The 16950-nt window shown below is 50.5% G+C and overlaps 2 protein-coding genes across 17 annotated transcripts in view; one reads left to right on the top strand and one right to left on the bottom strand.

Annotated features, from left to right (window-relative positions):
- NBEAL2 (neurobeachin like 2) overlaps positions 1–7353 on the bottom strand; it is a 30804-nt gene extending 23451 nt beyond the window's left edge. For 3 of the 9 annotated variants that reach the window (XM_032647889.1, XM_032647884.1, XM_032647880.1), the window contains exon 1: positions 7102–7352. In XM_032647889.1, the coding sequence (XP_032503780.1) occupies positions 7102–7152 (51 nt within the window). In that variant the 5' untranslated portion in view covers positions 7153–7352. Of the gene's footprint in view, positions 1–324; positions 659–7101 lie in introns of those variants that run through there. The other 6 variants (XM_032647881.1, XM_032647879.1, XM_032647878.1 and 3 more) reach the window with 4 other exon arrangements.
- Positions 7354–9615: 2262 nt separating this feature from the next.
- The window catches only part of CCDC12 (coiled-coil domain containing 12), a 51637-nt gene continuing 44302 nt past the window's right edge, over positions 9616–16950 (top strand). For 6 of the 8 annotated variants that reach the window (XM_032648412.1, XM_032648407.1, XM_032648408.1 and 3 more), the window contains exon 1: positions 9630–9746. Coding sequence is in view for 7 of the 8 variants with exons in the window: in XM_032648407.1 (XP_032504298.1) it covers positions 9636–9746 (111 nt within the window). In the remaining variant the exon portion in view is untranslated. Of the gene's footprint in view, positions 9747–16950 lie in introns of all 8 variants that reach the window. The other 2 variants (XM_032648415.1, XM_032648411.1) reach the window with 2 other exon arrangements.

Consider the following 16950-nt stretch of genomic DNA (forward strand, 5'->3'; position numbering starts at 1 on the left):
CCCATGCCCCGCTGCCATCTGTGACTTGGGCTTTTGGTACTTAAGCAGGAAACTCCCACCCTCCTCATGGCCATCACCTGGATCAGCCCTCCCAGACCTGATGGGCCCCTCAAACTCTGCACACCCCTGCTTTCTGTCCCTAGAACCACACCCTCAGCCTGTCCAGTCCTGCAAACTTCCAGCAGGTCCAGGCTGGGCTGGGTTCAGGTCTGAGGCAATCAAGGCAGCAGCCTTTGTGGGTTCTGGAGGGGTAGGAGGGGTCTCTAAAGCACAGTAGTAGGCAGGGGTAGGGGTAACTGCCGGTCTTGACTCTGGGGGTCTCACCTCTTCTCCCGGGGAATCCTCGGCCTGGCTCTGACCTGGGCCCCATGGCTTGAGGCTGCAGTGCTGGGGGGTGAGGGAGTCCCTGCAGGCACCGGGGCTGGGAGGCAGGGCAGAGCAGGGGCCTCGAGCATGGAGGCACTGCTTCATGCCGAAGGCTCCAGAGCCGGCAAGAGGTGGCTGTGCTGCTCAGGAGCCCCACACTCCTCTCAAAGCTCTGTCTCGCTGGCTCCTCCTTCCCTTTCCAGCTCAGAACAGGAACATCGGTGGGCCAGCCCAGTCCCCACCCCAACCTGACTGCGACGGGGTCCCAACCCTGCCCCTCCCATGAAGGCAGGTCAGGAGCACTCACACTCCTCCCAGGGCCTTGCAGCAGGGGAGAAAGCTGTGGGTATGGGGGTCTCAGAGTCACCCCTGTAGGGACCCCAGTCCATGCCCAACCAGCCCTGAGGACACTCAGTGCTGGAGGAGGGGAGCTCCCACGGGTTGGTTAGGTCCTGGGTGAGCGTGGAACTGCCACTTCCTCAGAACTCTGAGGTAACCCGGCAGGGCTGAGGGCAGGCGGCTGAGGCATGGATGGGTGGGTTGGTCTGTCTTTCAGAGGGACAGGGACCACTGAGCTCCTGACACTGTGCTACCTGAGGCCTGCGTGCCTTACCCCGAGCCTGACACCAGGCCTGGCTTGCCCTGTGTCTCAGGGACCAGATCCTGCCCCAAATCCCCCATCCCCAAAGTTCCTTAAGCAGTACCCAGCGCCCCCAGGACCCATCAGTTACCACTACTGTCTGAGCAGCCAGTCAGCCACCCTACCACAGGCCCAGGGCACGTCCACAGCCTCCCCCGACATCTGAAGCCCGCCATGGGTGGTGCCCACCTCATCTCCAGCCTCACATGCCATATTCACTGGCTGCCCCACTGGATACTACTCACTGTCCCCACTGCCACAAGTCTGCATGCGCTTTGCGCTCCGTGTTTCCTCTGCTTAAATGTATCCCCATCAGAGCCAGCACCTTCCCCAAGATGCAGCCCTGTCAGAGGCCGGGGGTGCCAAATTGAATGTGGTTGAGGGCATGGGTTCTGGAGTCCAGACCTGATTCTTACACTCGGTAGCTTACTAAATATTAATCTCTCAAAAGGGAACTCTCCTACACTGCTGGTGGGAATGTAAATCGGTACGCCCACTATGGAGAACAGTATGGAGGTTCCTTACAAAACTAAAAATAGAGCTACCATGTGGTCCAGCAATCCCATTCCTGGACATATATCCGGAGAAAACCATACCTTGAAAAGATACATGCACCCCAATGTTCATGTATCATGAACAGCACTGTTTACAATAGCCAAGACATGGAAGCAACCTAAATGTCCATCAACAGATGAATGCATAAAGATGTGGTACATATACACATTAGAATATTACTCAGCCATAAAAAGAATGAAATAATGCCATTTGCAGCAACATGGATGGACCTAGAGATGATCATACTAAGTCAGAAAACAAAAAATTTCATATGTTATCACTTATATGTGGAATCTAAAAAATGATACAAATAAACTTAATTACAAAACAGAAACCCCATCACAGATTTAGAAAACTTATAGTTACCAAAGGGGAAAGGTGGGGGGGAGGGATAAATTAGGACATTAGGATTAACATATACATGCTACTATACATAAAACAGATAATCAGGGCTTCCCTGGTGGCGCAGTGGTTGAGAGTCCACCTGCCGATGCAGGGGAAACAGGTTCGTGCCCCGGTCTGGGAGGATCTCACATGCCGCGGAGTGGCTGGGCCCGTGAGCCACGGCTGCTGAGCCCATGTGTCCGGAGCCTGTGCTCCGCAACGGGAGAGGCCACAACAGTGAGAGGCCCGCGTACCGCAAAAAAAAACAAAACAAAAAAACAAACAAACAGGTAATCAACAAGGACCTACTGTATAGCACAGGGAACTCTACTCAATACTCTGTAATAATCTATATGAGAAAAGAATCTGAAAAAGAATAGATATATGTATAACTAAGTCACTGCTGTACAACTGAAACTAACACAAATTGTAAATCAACTATATTCTGATATAAAATAAAAATGAAAAAAACAAAACAAACGATTAATCTCTCTGCTTCAGCTGCCTCTTTAAAACCATCTCTTTGCTTAACAGGTAAAGGCTCTCCAACCACACCCACCAGCGTGTGGTAAGGTGAGTGGGAGCTCCACTCCCAAATTCAGGGCCTCTGCCTTCCCAAGCCCTTGGCATTCCAGGGCAACACTCATCTTCTCCCCACCCACCTCCATGAGTGACAGATGAGTGGCAGACCTTGGTTCACTGGCAGAGCCAAGGTTCCATGGGCCACTCCCCAGCTGGCTGTCCCAGGCAGGTGGAATGGGAGGATCTTCATGGACCCCAGGTTAGCGCTAGAAGGAGGGTAGGGAGAAAAGACTGAAGCTCCATAGTGGTGACTCTTCCCAGTCAGAGCTGCCTAGGTGGTAGGGAGCACCCCATCTCCTGGAACAGGCAAGCAGAAATGGGATAGGGTGGGGTGGGGCCTGACCAGGATGACCTCCTTCATGTGTGGGGGTCTCCCCACTCAGCATGAGGGGGAAAGCAACGTCAAGCTGAAGGTGGCCTTTGGCTACACCAGGACGACTGGAGGTCAGACTTGGAGGGCCTCAGGCCAAGGAACGAAGCAGGAAGATGGGGACTTTGCCAGGGGCAAGGACAACTGAGGCTAGTGGTCCAAGTGCCTAGGTGGCTGGGCCAGTCTCTCCCCCTTACCTGGCGAGGGGGTCTTGAAAGGCATGGACCTGGTCTCCATAACACCCCTCAAGGTTTAACCTTCCCCTTGTCCTATCACTTTGGAAAACAGGAATTTCCTTTCAGGGTCCCCATGGTAACTGACCTGTTTCCACAGTGACCCCACACTTCCACATCAGCTCCCCAGTTGCCATAAAAGCTCCAGGGATTACCAGCCCCTCCCCCAACCCTGGACTCTGTGCTACTCTCCCCATCACCTCAGTCCCTCCGTCTTCAGTTGCCTCAGTAATAAAGGCAGGTAGGAGGAAACTCTGGTTGCCCCTTTAAGGTACGGAAGAGGGTTGTGGGGGGGTCAAGCACCAAGGAGGTCCTTTTTCCCATTTCAAGATGGTAAACTGAGGCAAAGGAAGAAATATGAACCAGCTAAGGTCTCGGAGGGAGCAGAGGGCCTGACTAGGTTTCCATGAGGCAGTAGAGCTCATCAGTCAGGGGTGAGGGACCAGGGAGGGGCGGGCAGAGCGAGGTCAGCTCGGGCTCTGACCTGACCTTCCTAGAACCCTGAGTCCTCAATAGCATAAGCAGGGAGTTCAGCCTAGGCTCCCCACCTGAACCCTGAATGTTTGCCCTGTCCTGACTTCTGGGACCGTAAGTACCCCTCAGCTTTCATGCCCCCCAACACTCCCTTTCACTGGAGGGCTACTGAGCAGCACTACTGCTCCAGCCTGAAAGAGGGCCACTCAGCTGCACATTTTGCATAACCTTGACAGCCACCCAACTGCTAGCCTACTGGGTGCTGCCCCAGTCCCCTTATCCTCTCCCCCACTTCCTAAGCCCTCACTGGGGAAGCCCTGCCAGGTTGAGTCCTCTGGATGTGCCCCCACCCACCCAACGAACTTGCCGCTCACAGTTCCCACTGCCGTGTGCTTGCTCCCCCTGCTCCTGTGCGCTCAGCCCTCCAGGCCCAAACTCAGGCCTCTGGTAAGACATCCCTGATCAGTCACCCAGACATTCAGCTAATACCCAAGGAGCACGGCCTAAGTGTGAGGCGTGGGGAAACCGCAGAGTAGCAAGCACAATGAGGGTTCAAGTGGGGACACGCCTGGGCTGAGGTCCAGCTTGGGCTGCGGGAACAGGCGGGGAAGGCCTCCTCAGACAGGAGGGAGAAGGCTCCAGGCAGAGGAAACAGCCTGCGCCGTCCCAGGGTGCAGGCCCACCTGAGTCTTCCCGCCCACAGGACTAGACCTTTCCTAGGTAAGGGAACACAGGATGGAGACTGGGCCAGAGCTCTGCCAGACTCTGCCCCAGACCTGTCCAATGACCTTGGTACAACCCTGCCTTGGTTTCCCCACTAAGGCTCTGAGGGGCTCAGACTGAGTGATGTCCAGGGGGCACTCTGACCCTCCTTCCTCCTTCAGTAGCCACCCACAGCCCCCTCACCCACTCGTGGCCCCAAGAGGTAGGGGGTGAGCAGGCATGAACTTGGGGTCTGTGAGGGGAAAGGAAGGGCAGAAACAGGGGTGCTCCCAGGGCAGGCCTAGACCCACAACTGGGGAAACAGGTTTGCCAGCTGATGTCAGCTCTCACTGTTGAAGGGAGGGGCGAAAGTATTGGGGGAGCCTACTGGCTGGGTAGCTGGCCATTTCAGGGGTCTCTTAATACCCTCTCTCAGTTCGACCCCTTACCTTATCTTCCCCTCTCCCCCAAGTACACACACAATAGGTCCCTGGCAGGGCTCCAAGTAGCACAGCCACCACTCCCTAGGAGCTCAGTACAGAGGGTGGAGACCATGTTCCGGGAGCAGAAGCAGGACCAAGCTGGCAGGAAGGCAGTGCTGGGAGGCTGGCTGAAGCTTCCTCTCCCCAGGAAACCTGGCCCCTCCCGCCTCCTGGGTTCACACTCATATCCTGGATTTGTTTGCCTGGCCCCAGGCCGTACCCTGCCTGCCCAGGCTTCTAAGGCTACAACCAGCTAGCCTGTGCCCCACACCTGCCCTGTGAGATGAGGAGCTGGAAGGGGAGAAGGGACTCAGCACAGATGAATGCTAAACACCTGTGAGGGACTGACCACTTGCAGAGGTCAGCTAGAAGGGGCAGCAGGAGGTAACCACGTCGGAGGTACAATCCTGGGAAACTGCCAAGACACCCTTCCCCAGCAGCCACCCAGCCTGAAGACCCACCATTAACAACCCTCAGTCTCGTCCCCTCGTTCAAGCCCCCCGTCGCCTGATCACAGCTGAAGAAACTGAACACCAAGGACCTGCCCACGACCACGGAGGCAATCATAAGCTTGATTAACATCCCTCAGACTCATCACCTTGTTCAATCCCCCCTTTGCCTGGTCACAGCTGAAGAAACTGAAGACCAAGGACCTGCCCACGACCACGGAGGCAATCAGAAGCTTGATTAACATCCCTCAGACTCATCACCTTGTTCAAGCCCCCCTTTGCCTGGTCACAGCTGAAGAAACTGAAGACCAAGAACCTGCCCACGACCACGGAGGCAATCAGAAGCTTGATTAACATCCCTCAGACTCATCACCTTGTTCAAGCCCCCTTTTGCCTGGTCACAGCTAAAGAAACTGAAAACCAAGAACCTGCCCATGACCACGGGGGCAATCAGAAGCATGAGGGCCAGGGGCAGGTTTCCTCCCAAATCTTTTGCTCCTTCACAAGGACCAACCTTTGGCAATGGAGACAGAGAAGCTGGGGTGAGGGGATCCAATGGGGCAGGGAAGCAGGAAACTTCTCTGGCCTGGATCAGCCATACTGGCTATCCCTCTGCACAGTCCAGGCCACCGGAGGCCAGGACTGTGCCAAATTTACAGATATGGAAGCAGAGGCTCAGGGGTGTAAAGAGCATGCCCTCGGTCACACCAAAGACAGACTCTAATCCATGCACTGCCTCTTGCCGGGTGCCTGGACTTCTCACCACCTAAGCGGGCTCAAGAAGCTATGGCCCTTATGGCCTGGACTCCTGATCCCTGGGGCCCAAGTCCTGGCCTGCAGTCCTGGGAGACAGGACTGCAGGAGCCTCTTCAGAGGGCCAGCTGATTTGAGCATGAACTTCCCCCTAGTGACGAGATCAGGGGCACACAATAGTGCATTGTGCCCAAGGCACACCTGAGCCAGGAGTATGATGCCAGGCAGGTGCAGGGAGGAAGGCTGGTGCTGGGTGAAGGGGAGAGGGAGCCTTACCCTGGGTTCTCTCCTTGCTGTGAATACAGAAGGAAAGTGGGGGCCTATGTGTGCGAGACACAGTTTGGGGTACACCTGGGTCAGAGTTGCTCCCTTCACCTTCTGAGGCCACTTGAGGTAGTCTCTGAGGAAGGACGGGGAGCTCAGGAGAAAATGGCCTCCCTCCATCCCTTTCAAGCATCCCTCCCACCTCACCCGCATTCCCCATTTTCACTCCCAGCATCCAAGGCGAATCTTTGCTTTGGGCTGGACGCCCCCTCCCCCGTAATCCACACCCTGCCCCCACCCCGGGGGGTTGGGGTGGGGCCACCTGGGGTCAAGGAGGAGCTCACCACCGGCAGTTCACCGCAGGGTATCCGAGGAGTTGACTCAAGTCAGACCGAAGTAGGGACGCCCCCTTGCATGCCTGGAGACCCCCCAGCCCACTCAGACCCATCGGGCGACCACCCAACTGGGCTGCGCCCACAGGAGTAGCACGCCCAAATTCAAAGTAAGCCTCCCGCCCCTTACGACCCGGCCAGCCTTTTTTTTCCCCCCAGGCCTCAGTTTCCCCATCTGTAAAAGGGGTAAGTGCCCTGTCTTGGTCCAGGCCCCTCTCCTCAGGGACAACCGAGGCTGCACTGTCCCCACCCAAGAGGCTCTTGTAAGGTGCGCGCCCGCGAGGGCCGACCCCCCAGGTATAAGTGCCAGAGGCACCAGCCGGCCGGGGTCGCACACGTGCGTGTGGAGCCCGAGCACGCCCGGCGCGTGCGTATACACGGCCCAGGTGGCGCCGGGCGCAGGTGCAGCAGACGCCGGGCGCGCGGAGCTGTGGGCACGGCGGGCGCGGGCTCACCTGCGCGTAGTAGAGTAGCCACAACTCGTAGAGCCGCTCCGAGGCGGCCATGGCCCGACCAGGCTCCAACCCTGCTGCACGCCACCTGCCGCCGCCGCCGCCGCCTCCTCCGCGCCGCCCGCCGGTTGCCCTCGGCCAGGCCCATGGGCGGAGGGCGTCACTCCAGGGCGGAGCGGCGCGGTACTACTGAGGGAAGTAGTACTGGCCGCCGTCGCGCTCCTCCTCCTCCCGGTCGGCCACCGCCCGGCTTCCTGCGCTTCTGCAGCGGCCACCGCCGCCCCGCCTATCCCGGGACCGTGCAAAGGGCGGGGAGCCCGACAGGAGGAGGAGCCTGAGGTCAGGGCGGCCCGGGAGGGCGCCCAGCAGCCCCGCCCCCCCCCGCAATCCGCGCCCTCCGGAAAGGCCAATCTGAGCCTCCCGGACTAGGGTCTGGGTCAGGGATTCCAGATTTGCCCTACGTCTAGATCTAACCGGGACACAGCCCGCCTGGCTGGAAAGACCACCATTCGTGGAAGGGACAGGCTCGCGGGATTGGGGGAAGGGGCTGCGGGCCGCGTGCAGATGGGCAGGGTCCTTCAGTAACTAACGAGGACAACAACCGTGACAACCACTTGTAGAGTTTACCACGTGCCAGGCGTTGGTATAAGCGCTTATGGGGAGACCGAAGTGTCACTTTTTTAATCCTGTTGTTAGTGGAGCAGGATTGTGTGGCAGGAGTGCGGGGCGGGGGCGGGAGGGGGGATCAGAAAACAGCAAGACAAGCCTGAAATAACTCCGGGGGAGCAGTTCCTTCCATCTGTTGGGCAGATCCCTGGAAGATTTAGGTACTCCTCACCTCGCCTGGATCCCCTCCTCCAGGAAGCCTTCCTAGATACTCCAAATGGAGGCACCCTTCACTCCGGGGCTCAGCACTTGATTCACATTTTTTTCCTTTAACTTCAAGAGGTTAAAGGCTGAAGGGTACCTCATGCTTCTGTTTAACAGGCAGAGAAACTGGGGCCCAGATGGGCCAAATGAGGACCACCTGGGCAGCATGGACAGGGACAGAGGCCTGACTTTCCAGAACCACTGCCACCATCACCCCTGGGCCTCTTCCCCCACCTCCCCCTACTCTCCCTGGGAGGTGAGGAGGGCCCATGGTGTTGGGCAGGGGTGAGGCCCTTTGTTGGGGCTGGGGGGAAAGTTTGTGGGACCCAGAGAGTTACCATCAATTGGAGGAACTGACCAGCCTGGAGCCCCCTAGACCTTGGGTGGCCAAGAAGAGACAGACTCTGTCCCCATACCCATCCTGTTCTGTCCTCCTGGCTTCTTGGGCATCTCCTCCACTCTGGCCTTCTGCCCCATCCATCCTACTTCTGACATTTCCTGAACACTTATTACATGTGTATTGGGTACTACCTGCATACTAGGCCCCGGCAGGGCACCCCACCTGATGCAGGGGAGAGGGCACCAAAAGGCCCAAGTTACAGAGGTCAAGAGGGTCGTGTGTGGGGGCCAGTTGGACAGGGGTCTGTGGCACTGGGGATCTCTGAAGGGAACTGGGAAGCAAGGAGTGGGTGTCCACCTGCTGTCAGCCTGGGAAGGGAGGCCACAAGCAGTGAACAGCTTTGCTGAGAGACAAGTCACTCTCCCTAGGTGGGAGGAGGTGTGGCTCTGGGGACCTGGATAGGCTGTCAGAAGATACTGACTTCAGTCAAAGTGGTCTCTCGGTTGTCAGGGCATGGTAATTGACTTGGGAAAGGATACCCTGGCAGCTCCTGCTGGGAGGCAGTGCACCTATCGGCGGAGGCCAAACCAACTCTCAGCTTAGTTCTCAGGAACTAAGCTCAGGGTGGTCCCTTAGGGCCCACTGGGCCCAAGTTGGGGTTTGCTCTTCTCCAGGTTAGGTAGTCTGACCCTGGGTACTTTGCCACCCCGGGGGCGGAGGCCGGGCAGGGGGTTGGAGGTGGGAGGGGATCATCCATGAACCCAGAGGAAAATGGCCATTCAGCCAAGCCCTGCTCTGCTTAGGTTTTGTCTGAGCTGAGAGTGGACAGAGAAGGGCCCAGAGGCCCATGAACAAGTGCATCCAGGAAGCCACAGATAGCTTAAGAGGAAAGGAGAGGCAGACCTCTTAGGCTGGGATCAGAGTAGACAGTCAGGGAAGGCTTCGTGAAGGCATTCGAGCCTTTAAGAATCAGGAGAAGTGGACAAAGATGGGTCGGCGCATTCCAAGTGGCCAGCATGGTTGGCGCTTAGGTAAAACCAGAGCGATTGACGCGCTCTATCCTCCTTCACTCAGGTCTGGTTCCTCTTGCCGCTTTTTCCCTGATCGGCATTGGACAAATCGAGCCTTAGCGCCTTCTTTGTCGACCCCCGAAGAGTTAGACGTTCTGTGGGGGAGGAAGAGGGAGGGTCCTCCTGTAGCAACTCAGCATTGGTTGGCTTTCAGGACTTCCTGCTCTCCCATTCTCGTCCCTGGATTGGCCGTGAGGGGTTCGTCTAACACCTTGGGCCTGCGCGCTGCGGGACTAGAGAAGAGTGGGGGCGGGGGGATGTCTGCGGGCAAGATGGCGGCTACTGCGGCCGGTGTGGGCCGGTTGGAGGAAGAGGCGTTGCGGCGAAAGGAACGGCTGAAGGCCCTACGGGAGAAAACCGGGCGCAAGGTGAGGAATGCAGAGTGAGGGCCGTGGCTGAGGTACCCAGCGTTTGGTTCCGGCAGCAGGGCGAGAGGGCAGGGGACTACAGGGAAAAGGCAACTGCCGGGGACGCGCATGCGCGCTGCTGGAGCATGCGCACGGCGTCGGCGACTGCCCAAGTCTGGGTCTGCGAGAGCGGTACTATGCTTGGCGCTAGTGCTGGAGCGCGTGCGTTGGTATGGTAGGGCAGTGGTCGACGCGCCGCAGGCCCTTTGGCTCCTGGCCGGTGTTTCCCGTGTGGATTTCCAGGGCCAGTTTTAGTTTCATATGCTCGTTGGTTTGGGCGTGACTTGTTCGTGTCTGAGCACGCTGAATCTTCCGTTTTCCCATGACCAGCCGGCCTCCCATCCCTGGTGAAATACCGCGAGTCTGGCCGACTCTCCGCTGTGTGCCAGAGCGCCTTGGGCAGGGCAGTACGAGACTGCTCTGGGAGCCCGGCTGGATCGTTGAGTACAAAAAACCAGAAGGAAGGATCCATGTCTGGGTTAGGGTAGACCTAAGGGAAAGAGGCGGGCGCTTAGTTCTTTTTCAGGCTCTTCTTTGGGGATTTAGTCCTATTAGTTGCCAAACTTGGAAGCATTTTTCCTTGGTCTTGTTTGACAACAAAATGGTCTGATTCCATTTCTACTTCGTTGTTCTTTCCGAAGTAATCGAGAGGAAGGAGAACTCTGAAGTTCACTACTTTTGTGCGAATCCTGGTCCTGTCACTTGGGGTTGTAGGATTTGGGACTAATTGCTTCATCTCATGAGCTCCGGTTTCTTCATGTCTCCAGTGGAGGATAACAACCCCAAAACATTCATTCTCACTGGGTTATTTTGAGATCTAACAGGATAATCTGTTAGATTATCTGTATGCAAGAGCCCTAGAGAGTATATAGAGTACAGAGGATGGACGTTGTTCGTTCTGCTGTTTTGGGGTGGGCAAAAACTTTGTCCTCAGCTGTACAAAATACAAAGGATATTAAATATCTAGACCTGTAATGGATGGGGGGAAACAGGGACTCCATTTTCCAACTAAAAAAAATCAGGCAGGTTGGTTTGGCCCGTTTCCTTTCTGCATGGCTGTCTGGTGTCCTGCGAGAAAGTGTAAGGGGAAGTAATAGAAAGTGAAAGCCAGCGGGATTGGCTTCTGTTTTTGTTGGCAATTTGTCGGCTCTGTCAGTTATCCCTGCAGACTGCTTGGCCTAGGGATACTCAAGACCTCAGCCTTTCAAACAGCAGCTAGTCAACCCGAGCTGTTTCCTTGGATTTAGGGTCCAGATTATGGAATTGGGTTTGAGGGCAGAATACAAAGGACAGAATGGCATCCTCAGGCCCCCTTACAATGGGAAGGATGCCCCAGGCTATCAGGAAAACTGGCCTTTTAAGAGGGATTCTCTCAATGCGCTGAAAATATGGACCTATTTTTTTCCTTTACTTTTTAAAAAATTGTAGTAGAATATACATAACATAAAATGTACCATTTTAAGTGTACAAATCAGTGACATTAAGGATAGTCACAGTGTTATATAATTAAGCCACTATTTCCAGAACTTTTCATCGTCCCAAATGGAAACTCTGTACCCCTTAAACAATAACTCCCCTTCCCCTTCTCTCCCCAGTTCCCGGCAACCACCATTCTTTCTGTCTCATTGAATTTGACTACTCTAAGTATCTCATATAAGAGAATCATATACTACTTGCCTCTCTGTGACTGGCTTATTCATTCAGCGTAATGTTGTCAGGGTTCAGCCATGTTGCAGCATGTGTCAGAATTTCATTCCTTTTTAAGGCTGAATAATATTCCATTGTTTGTATATAACACATTTTGTTTATCCATTTATCTGTTAGTGGGCATTTGGGTTGCTTCTAGCTTTTGGCTGTTTTAAGTAGTGGGTATACAAATATCTGTTTGAGTCCCTGTTTTCAGTTCTTTTGTGTATATATCCAGAAGTGGAATTTTGGGATCATACAGTAATTCTGTGTTTAACTTTTTGAGGAACCGCCATGTTTTCCATAGCTGCCACATCATTTTACATTCCCACCAGCAATGCACAAGGGTTTCAGTTTATCCACACCCTTGCCAACACTTTTCTTTTTATGTTTTGTTGGTTATACACATCCTAATTGTGGTTGTAGTTTTGATTTGCATTTCCTTGATGAGTAGTGATATTGAGCATCTTCTCATGTGCCTATGGCCATTTGTTTCTTTGGAGAAATGTCTATTCGATCCTTTGCCCATTTTTAAATTGGGTTTTGGTGGTGGTTGTTGAATTGTAGGAGTTCTTAACGTATTCTGGATATTAACCCCTTATCAGATGGGTGATTTGCAAATATTTTCTCCCATTCCCAAGGTTGTCTTTTTACTTTCCTGATAATGTCCTTTGATGCACAAAGTTTTAAATTTTAATGAAGTTCAGTTTATCTTTTTCTATTGTTGATCCTGCTTTTGGTATCATACCTAATAAACCATCATCAAATCCAAGATCATGAAGCTTTTCCCCTGCGTTTTCTTCTAAGAGTTTTATAGTTTTAGCTCCTACATTTAGGTCTTTGATCCGTTCTAAGTTAATATTTGTATATGGTATAACATAAGGATCCAGTATATTCTTTTGCATGTGAATATCCAGCTTTCCCGGTACCATTTGTTGAAAAGACTGTCCTTTCTCTATTGAATGTTCTTTGTATCCCTGTTGAAAATCATTTAACCATATATGCAAGGGTTTGTTTCTAGACTCTCTATTCTGTCCCATTGGTCTGTATGTCTGTCTTTATGCCAGTACCACTTTGTTTTGATTACTGTAGCTTTGTAGTAAGTTTTGAAATCAGGAAGAATGAGTCCTCCAACTTAGTTCTCTTTCAAGATTGTTTTGGCTGTTTGGGATTCCTTGAGATTCCATATGAATTTGAGGATAGATTTTTCTATTTGTGCAAAGAACACCATTGAGATTTTGATAGGGATTGCACTGAATCTGTAGATCATTTTGGGTAGTATTGTCATCCTAACAATATTAAGTCTTCCAATTCATGAGCATGGGATGTCTTTATGTTTATTTAAGTCTTTAATTTCTCTCAACAAAACTCTTTTTTTTTTTTTTTTTTTTTTTTTGGCGGTACGCGGGCCTCTCACTGCTGTGGCCTCTCCCGTTGCGGAGCACAGGCTCCGGACGCGCAGGCTCAGCGGCCATGGCTCACGGGCCCAGCCGCTCCGCGGCACGTGGGATCTTCCCGGACCGGGGCACGAACCCGCGTCCCCTGCATCGGCAGGCGGACTCTCAACCACTGCACCACCAGGGAAGCCCTCAACAAAACTCTTTAATTTACATTGTACAAGTCTTTAGCCTCCTTGGTAAATGTAATCCAAAGTATTTCGTTCTTTTTAGTGTTGTTTTAAATAGGATTGTTTTCTTAATTTCCTTTTCAGATTGTTCATTGCCAGCATATAGAAATGCTGCTGATTTTTGTTCATTGATTTTGTATCCTGGAACTTTGCTGAATTTATTATTTATTCTAACACGGTTCTTTTGTTTTTGTTTTGTTTTTTTGTTTTTTGTTTTTGTTTTGTTTTTTTGGTGGACTCTTTAGGGTTTTCTGCATATAAGATCATGTCATCATTGAAGAGAGATAATTTTACTTCTCTTTCAATTTGGATGCCTTTTATTTATTTTCTTGCCTAATTGCTCCGGCTGGAACTTTCAGTACCATATTGAATAGAAGTGTTGAAAGCAGGCATCTTGTTTTGTTCCTGACCTGAGGGAAAGAGTATTCAGTCTTTCACCATTGAGTGTGATGTTCACTATGGGTTTTTCATATATGGTCTTTATCATGTTGAGGAAGTTTCCTTCTGTTTCTAGTGTTGAGTGTTTTTATCAAGAAGGGGAATTGGATTTCATCAAATGCTTTTTCTTAATCAATTGAGATGATCGTGTGGTTTTTTTCCTACATTTTATTATTGTATTATGTTGATTAATTTTGTAAGTTGAGCCATCCTTGCATTTCATGAGTAAATTCCACTTAGTCATGGTGTATAAACCTTTTAATATGCTGCTAAATTCAGTTTGCTAGTATTTTGTTAAAGATTTTTGCAACAGTATTCATAAGGGTTATTGATCTGTAGTTTGTCTGGCTTTGCTATCAGGGTAGTGCTGATCTTATAGAATGGTTTAGGAAGTATTTCCTTCTCTTCATTTTTTTCGAAGAGTTTTAGAAGGTTTGGTGTTAACTCTTTAAGTGTTTGGTGGAATTCACCAGTAAAGCCATCTGGCCCTGGGCTTTTCTTTGCTGGGAGGTTTTTGGTTACTTATTCAGTCGTCTTTTTAATTATAGGTCTATTCAAATTTTTTATTTCTTCATGAGGCAGTTTAGTTACATCGTGTGTTTCTAGGAATTTTTCCATTTCATCTAGGTTATCCAGTTTGTTGGCATACTGATTACTACTTTAATTGGTTTAATCTTCACAGTTCTGACTTCAGAAAGCTCATGGTTGTGAACTCATTTCTGAAAAATGTACATTTGGAAATCACATGACTTTCCTCTTGCAATTGAGAGCTCACTGGCCTTTGGAGTTTCCTTGCATTCATTTTAAGAAACAAGAGTTACTGTGAAGCCACAATTTTGATTCTGTTGGAAGCTTTTTCCTTTCTTGGCATGCGTATCTAGGAGCTCCTGATTTTTCCACTCGTATAGTCCTTTTCCTGCTTAGAAAGCGAAGTTAGAATTTTTAGTTGACTCTTAGATTTCCATGCAGTGGTGTCAATAGTGCATTAGCAGTAGGTGATGAATATTGTTTGGTTTGTTTCAAAATGGATTATTAGAACTAGTAATCCATTCCTTCAATAGAGGTGTACTGAGCACCTACTGTGCACCAGTGATTCAGGCACTGGAGGTATCACAGTGAACAAAGCACACAGAAGTCTGTGCCCCAAGCAGCTTCCATTTAGTTGGGGGCACAGCTGGTCGTGCAAAATATATCTAGTGTTAGACGGAGATGGTGTTATGAAGAAAAGGAAAGAAGGAAAGAGAGATGGGGAGTACATGGTGCTCCTGTTTTACTCTGTAGCTCTAGCAGTTTAATTTCTTTATTAAAGGCAGCAGTGTTTTCAGATTTAACATGGCTAATGATACCGCCTGCCTGGCTTATCTTATCTGGTCTTGATGACAGCCTTGAGAAGAAGGAAGAAGGAGGGCTAATTTATAGGTGGCAGCACTAAGGCCAATAAATGGGAGGCGGTTTTATTTGTCACATAAGGAGGAGGTATCCCAGGTGAGTGCTGCGGTTAGGAGGGACCATGAGAACAGGTGGTGGCTCTCTTTATGCACTGACTTGGGCTGGTTTCTCAGAGGCAGGGTGGGGGCAAGTTGAGAAGCTTTCCTACATAATTTCTGGTTCCTTGAGGTTTTATGAATTACATCCCCAAAAAACAATAGTGGAGAAAGAGTATAGGCCCAGGACTTCCCTAGCAGTCCAGTGGTTAAGAATCCGTGCTTCCACTGCAGGGGGCACAGGTTTGATGCCTGGCTGGGGAACTAAGATTCTGTATGATGCATGGTGTGGCCAAAAATAAATAAATAAATTTTAAAATAAAGGAAAAAAAAGAAGAGTATAGGCCCCAAGTCCAAGTTGCCCGTATGTACATGCCTTAATCCCTACTGATTAAGATCCCAATTAGTCCTGATTCTGGCCCTTCTTCCCACTGACAAGGATGGGTGTAACCTTATTTGCCACAGTTCTTTTTTTTTGGTATTTTTTTTATTATGGTAAAATCTGTATGACATAAAATTTGCCATTTAACCATTTTTCATTGGCGTTAAGTATATTCACAATGTTGTGCAACCGTCACCACTGTTTCTAAAACATTTCATCACTCTAAACAGAGACGCTGCACTCGTTAAGCAATAACTCCCTATTCCTCTCTTACCCCGGCGCCTCGTAGCCTCTAACCTACTTTCTGTCTCTCTGAATTTGCCTGATGTAAATACCTCATATAAATGGAATCTTGCAGTATTTGTTCTTTTGTGTTTGGCTTATTTCACTTAGCAAAAGTTTTCAAGGTTCATCCATTCTAGTGTGTAACAGAGTTTCATTCCTTTTTAAGGCTGAATAATATTCCATTATATGTACGTACCACATTTTGTTTGTCCAGTCATCTGTTGATGGACACCTTTTGGCAGTTGTGACTAATGCTGTCATTGGTGTATTGGTGTACATTTTGGTGTATAAGTATTTGTTTGAGTCCCTGTTTTCAGTTCTTTTGGGTATATACCTAAGGAGTGGAATTGCTTATAATTCTGTGTTTAACTTTTTGAGAAACTGCCAAACTGTTTGCCAGAGCAGCTGTACCATTTTCCACTACTACCTGCAACGCATGAGGGTTCCAATTTCTCTACATACTTGCCAACACTTGTGATTTTCCTTTAAAAAAAGTAATTATAGCTCTCGTAGTAGGTGTGAACTGGTATCTCACTGTCGTGTTTTGTTTTTTTTTGAAATTTTATTTATTTATTTTTTGTCTGCTTTGGGTCTTCGTTGCTGTGTGCGGGCTTTCTCTAGTTGCGGTGAGCGGGGGCTACTCTTCGTTGTGGTGCACGGGCTTCTCATTGTGGTGGCTTTTCTTGTTGTGGAGCACGGGCTCTAGGCGTGAAGGCTTCAGTAGTTGTGGTGCACGGGCTTAGTTGCTCCGTAGCATGTGGGATCTTCCCGGACCAGGGATCGAACCCATGTCCCCTACATTGGCAGGCAGATTCTTAACCACTGCGCCACCAGGGAAGTCCACTATTGTGGTTTTGATTAGCATTTCCCTAATGATTATTGCTGTTGAGTATCTTTTTATGTTCTTATTTGCCATTTGTATATGTTCTGTGGAGAAATATCTACTCATGTCCTCTGCCCATTTTTTAATTGGGTGGCTTGTCTTTCTGTTGTTGAGTTGTTGATTTTTTTATATGCGCTGGATATTAAACCATTATCAGGTATGGGATTTGCAAATATTTTCTCCCATTCTGTGGGTTGTCTTTTCTCTCTCTTGGTAGTGTCTTTTGTTTTTTATTTTTAATTTTTTTTTGGCCGCACTTCACAGCATGTGGGATCTTAGTTCCCTGACCAGGGATCAAACTCGTGCCCTTTGCAGAGGAAGCATAGAGTCTCAACCACTGGACCACCAGGGAAGCCCCGGTAGTGTCTTTTGATGCACGA

This window comes from Phocoena sinus, chromosome 11 (genome assembly GCF_008692025.1).
Source record: "Phocoena sinus isolate mPhoSin1 chromosome 11, mPhoSin1.pri, whole genome shotgun sequence".
NCBI lineage: Eukaryota > Metazoa > Chordata > Mammalia > Artiodactyla > Phocoenidae > Phocoena > Phocoena sinus.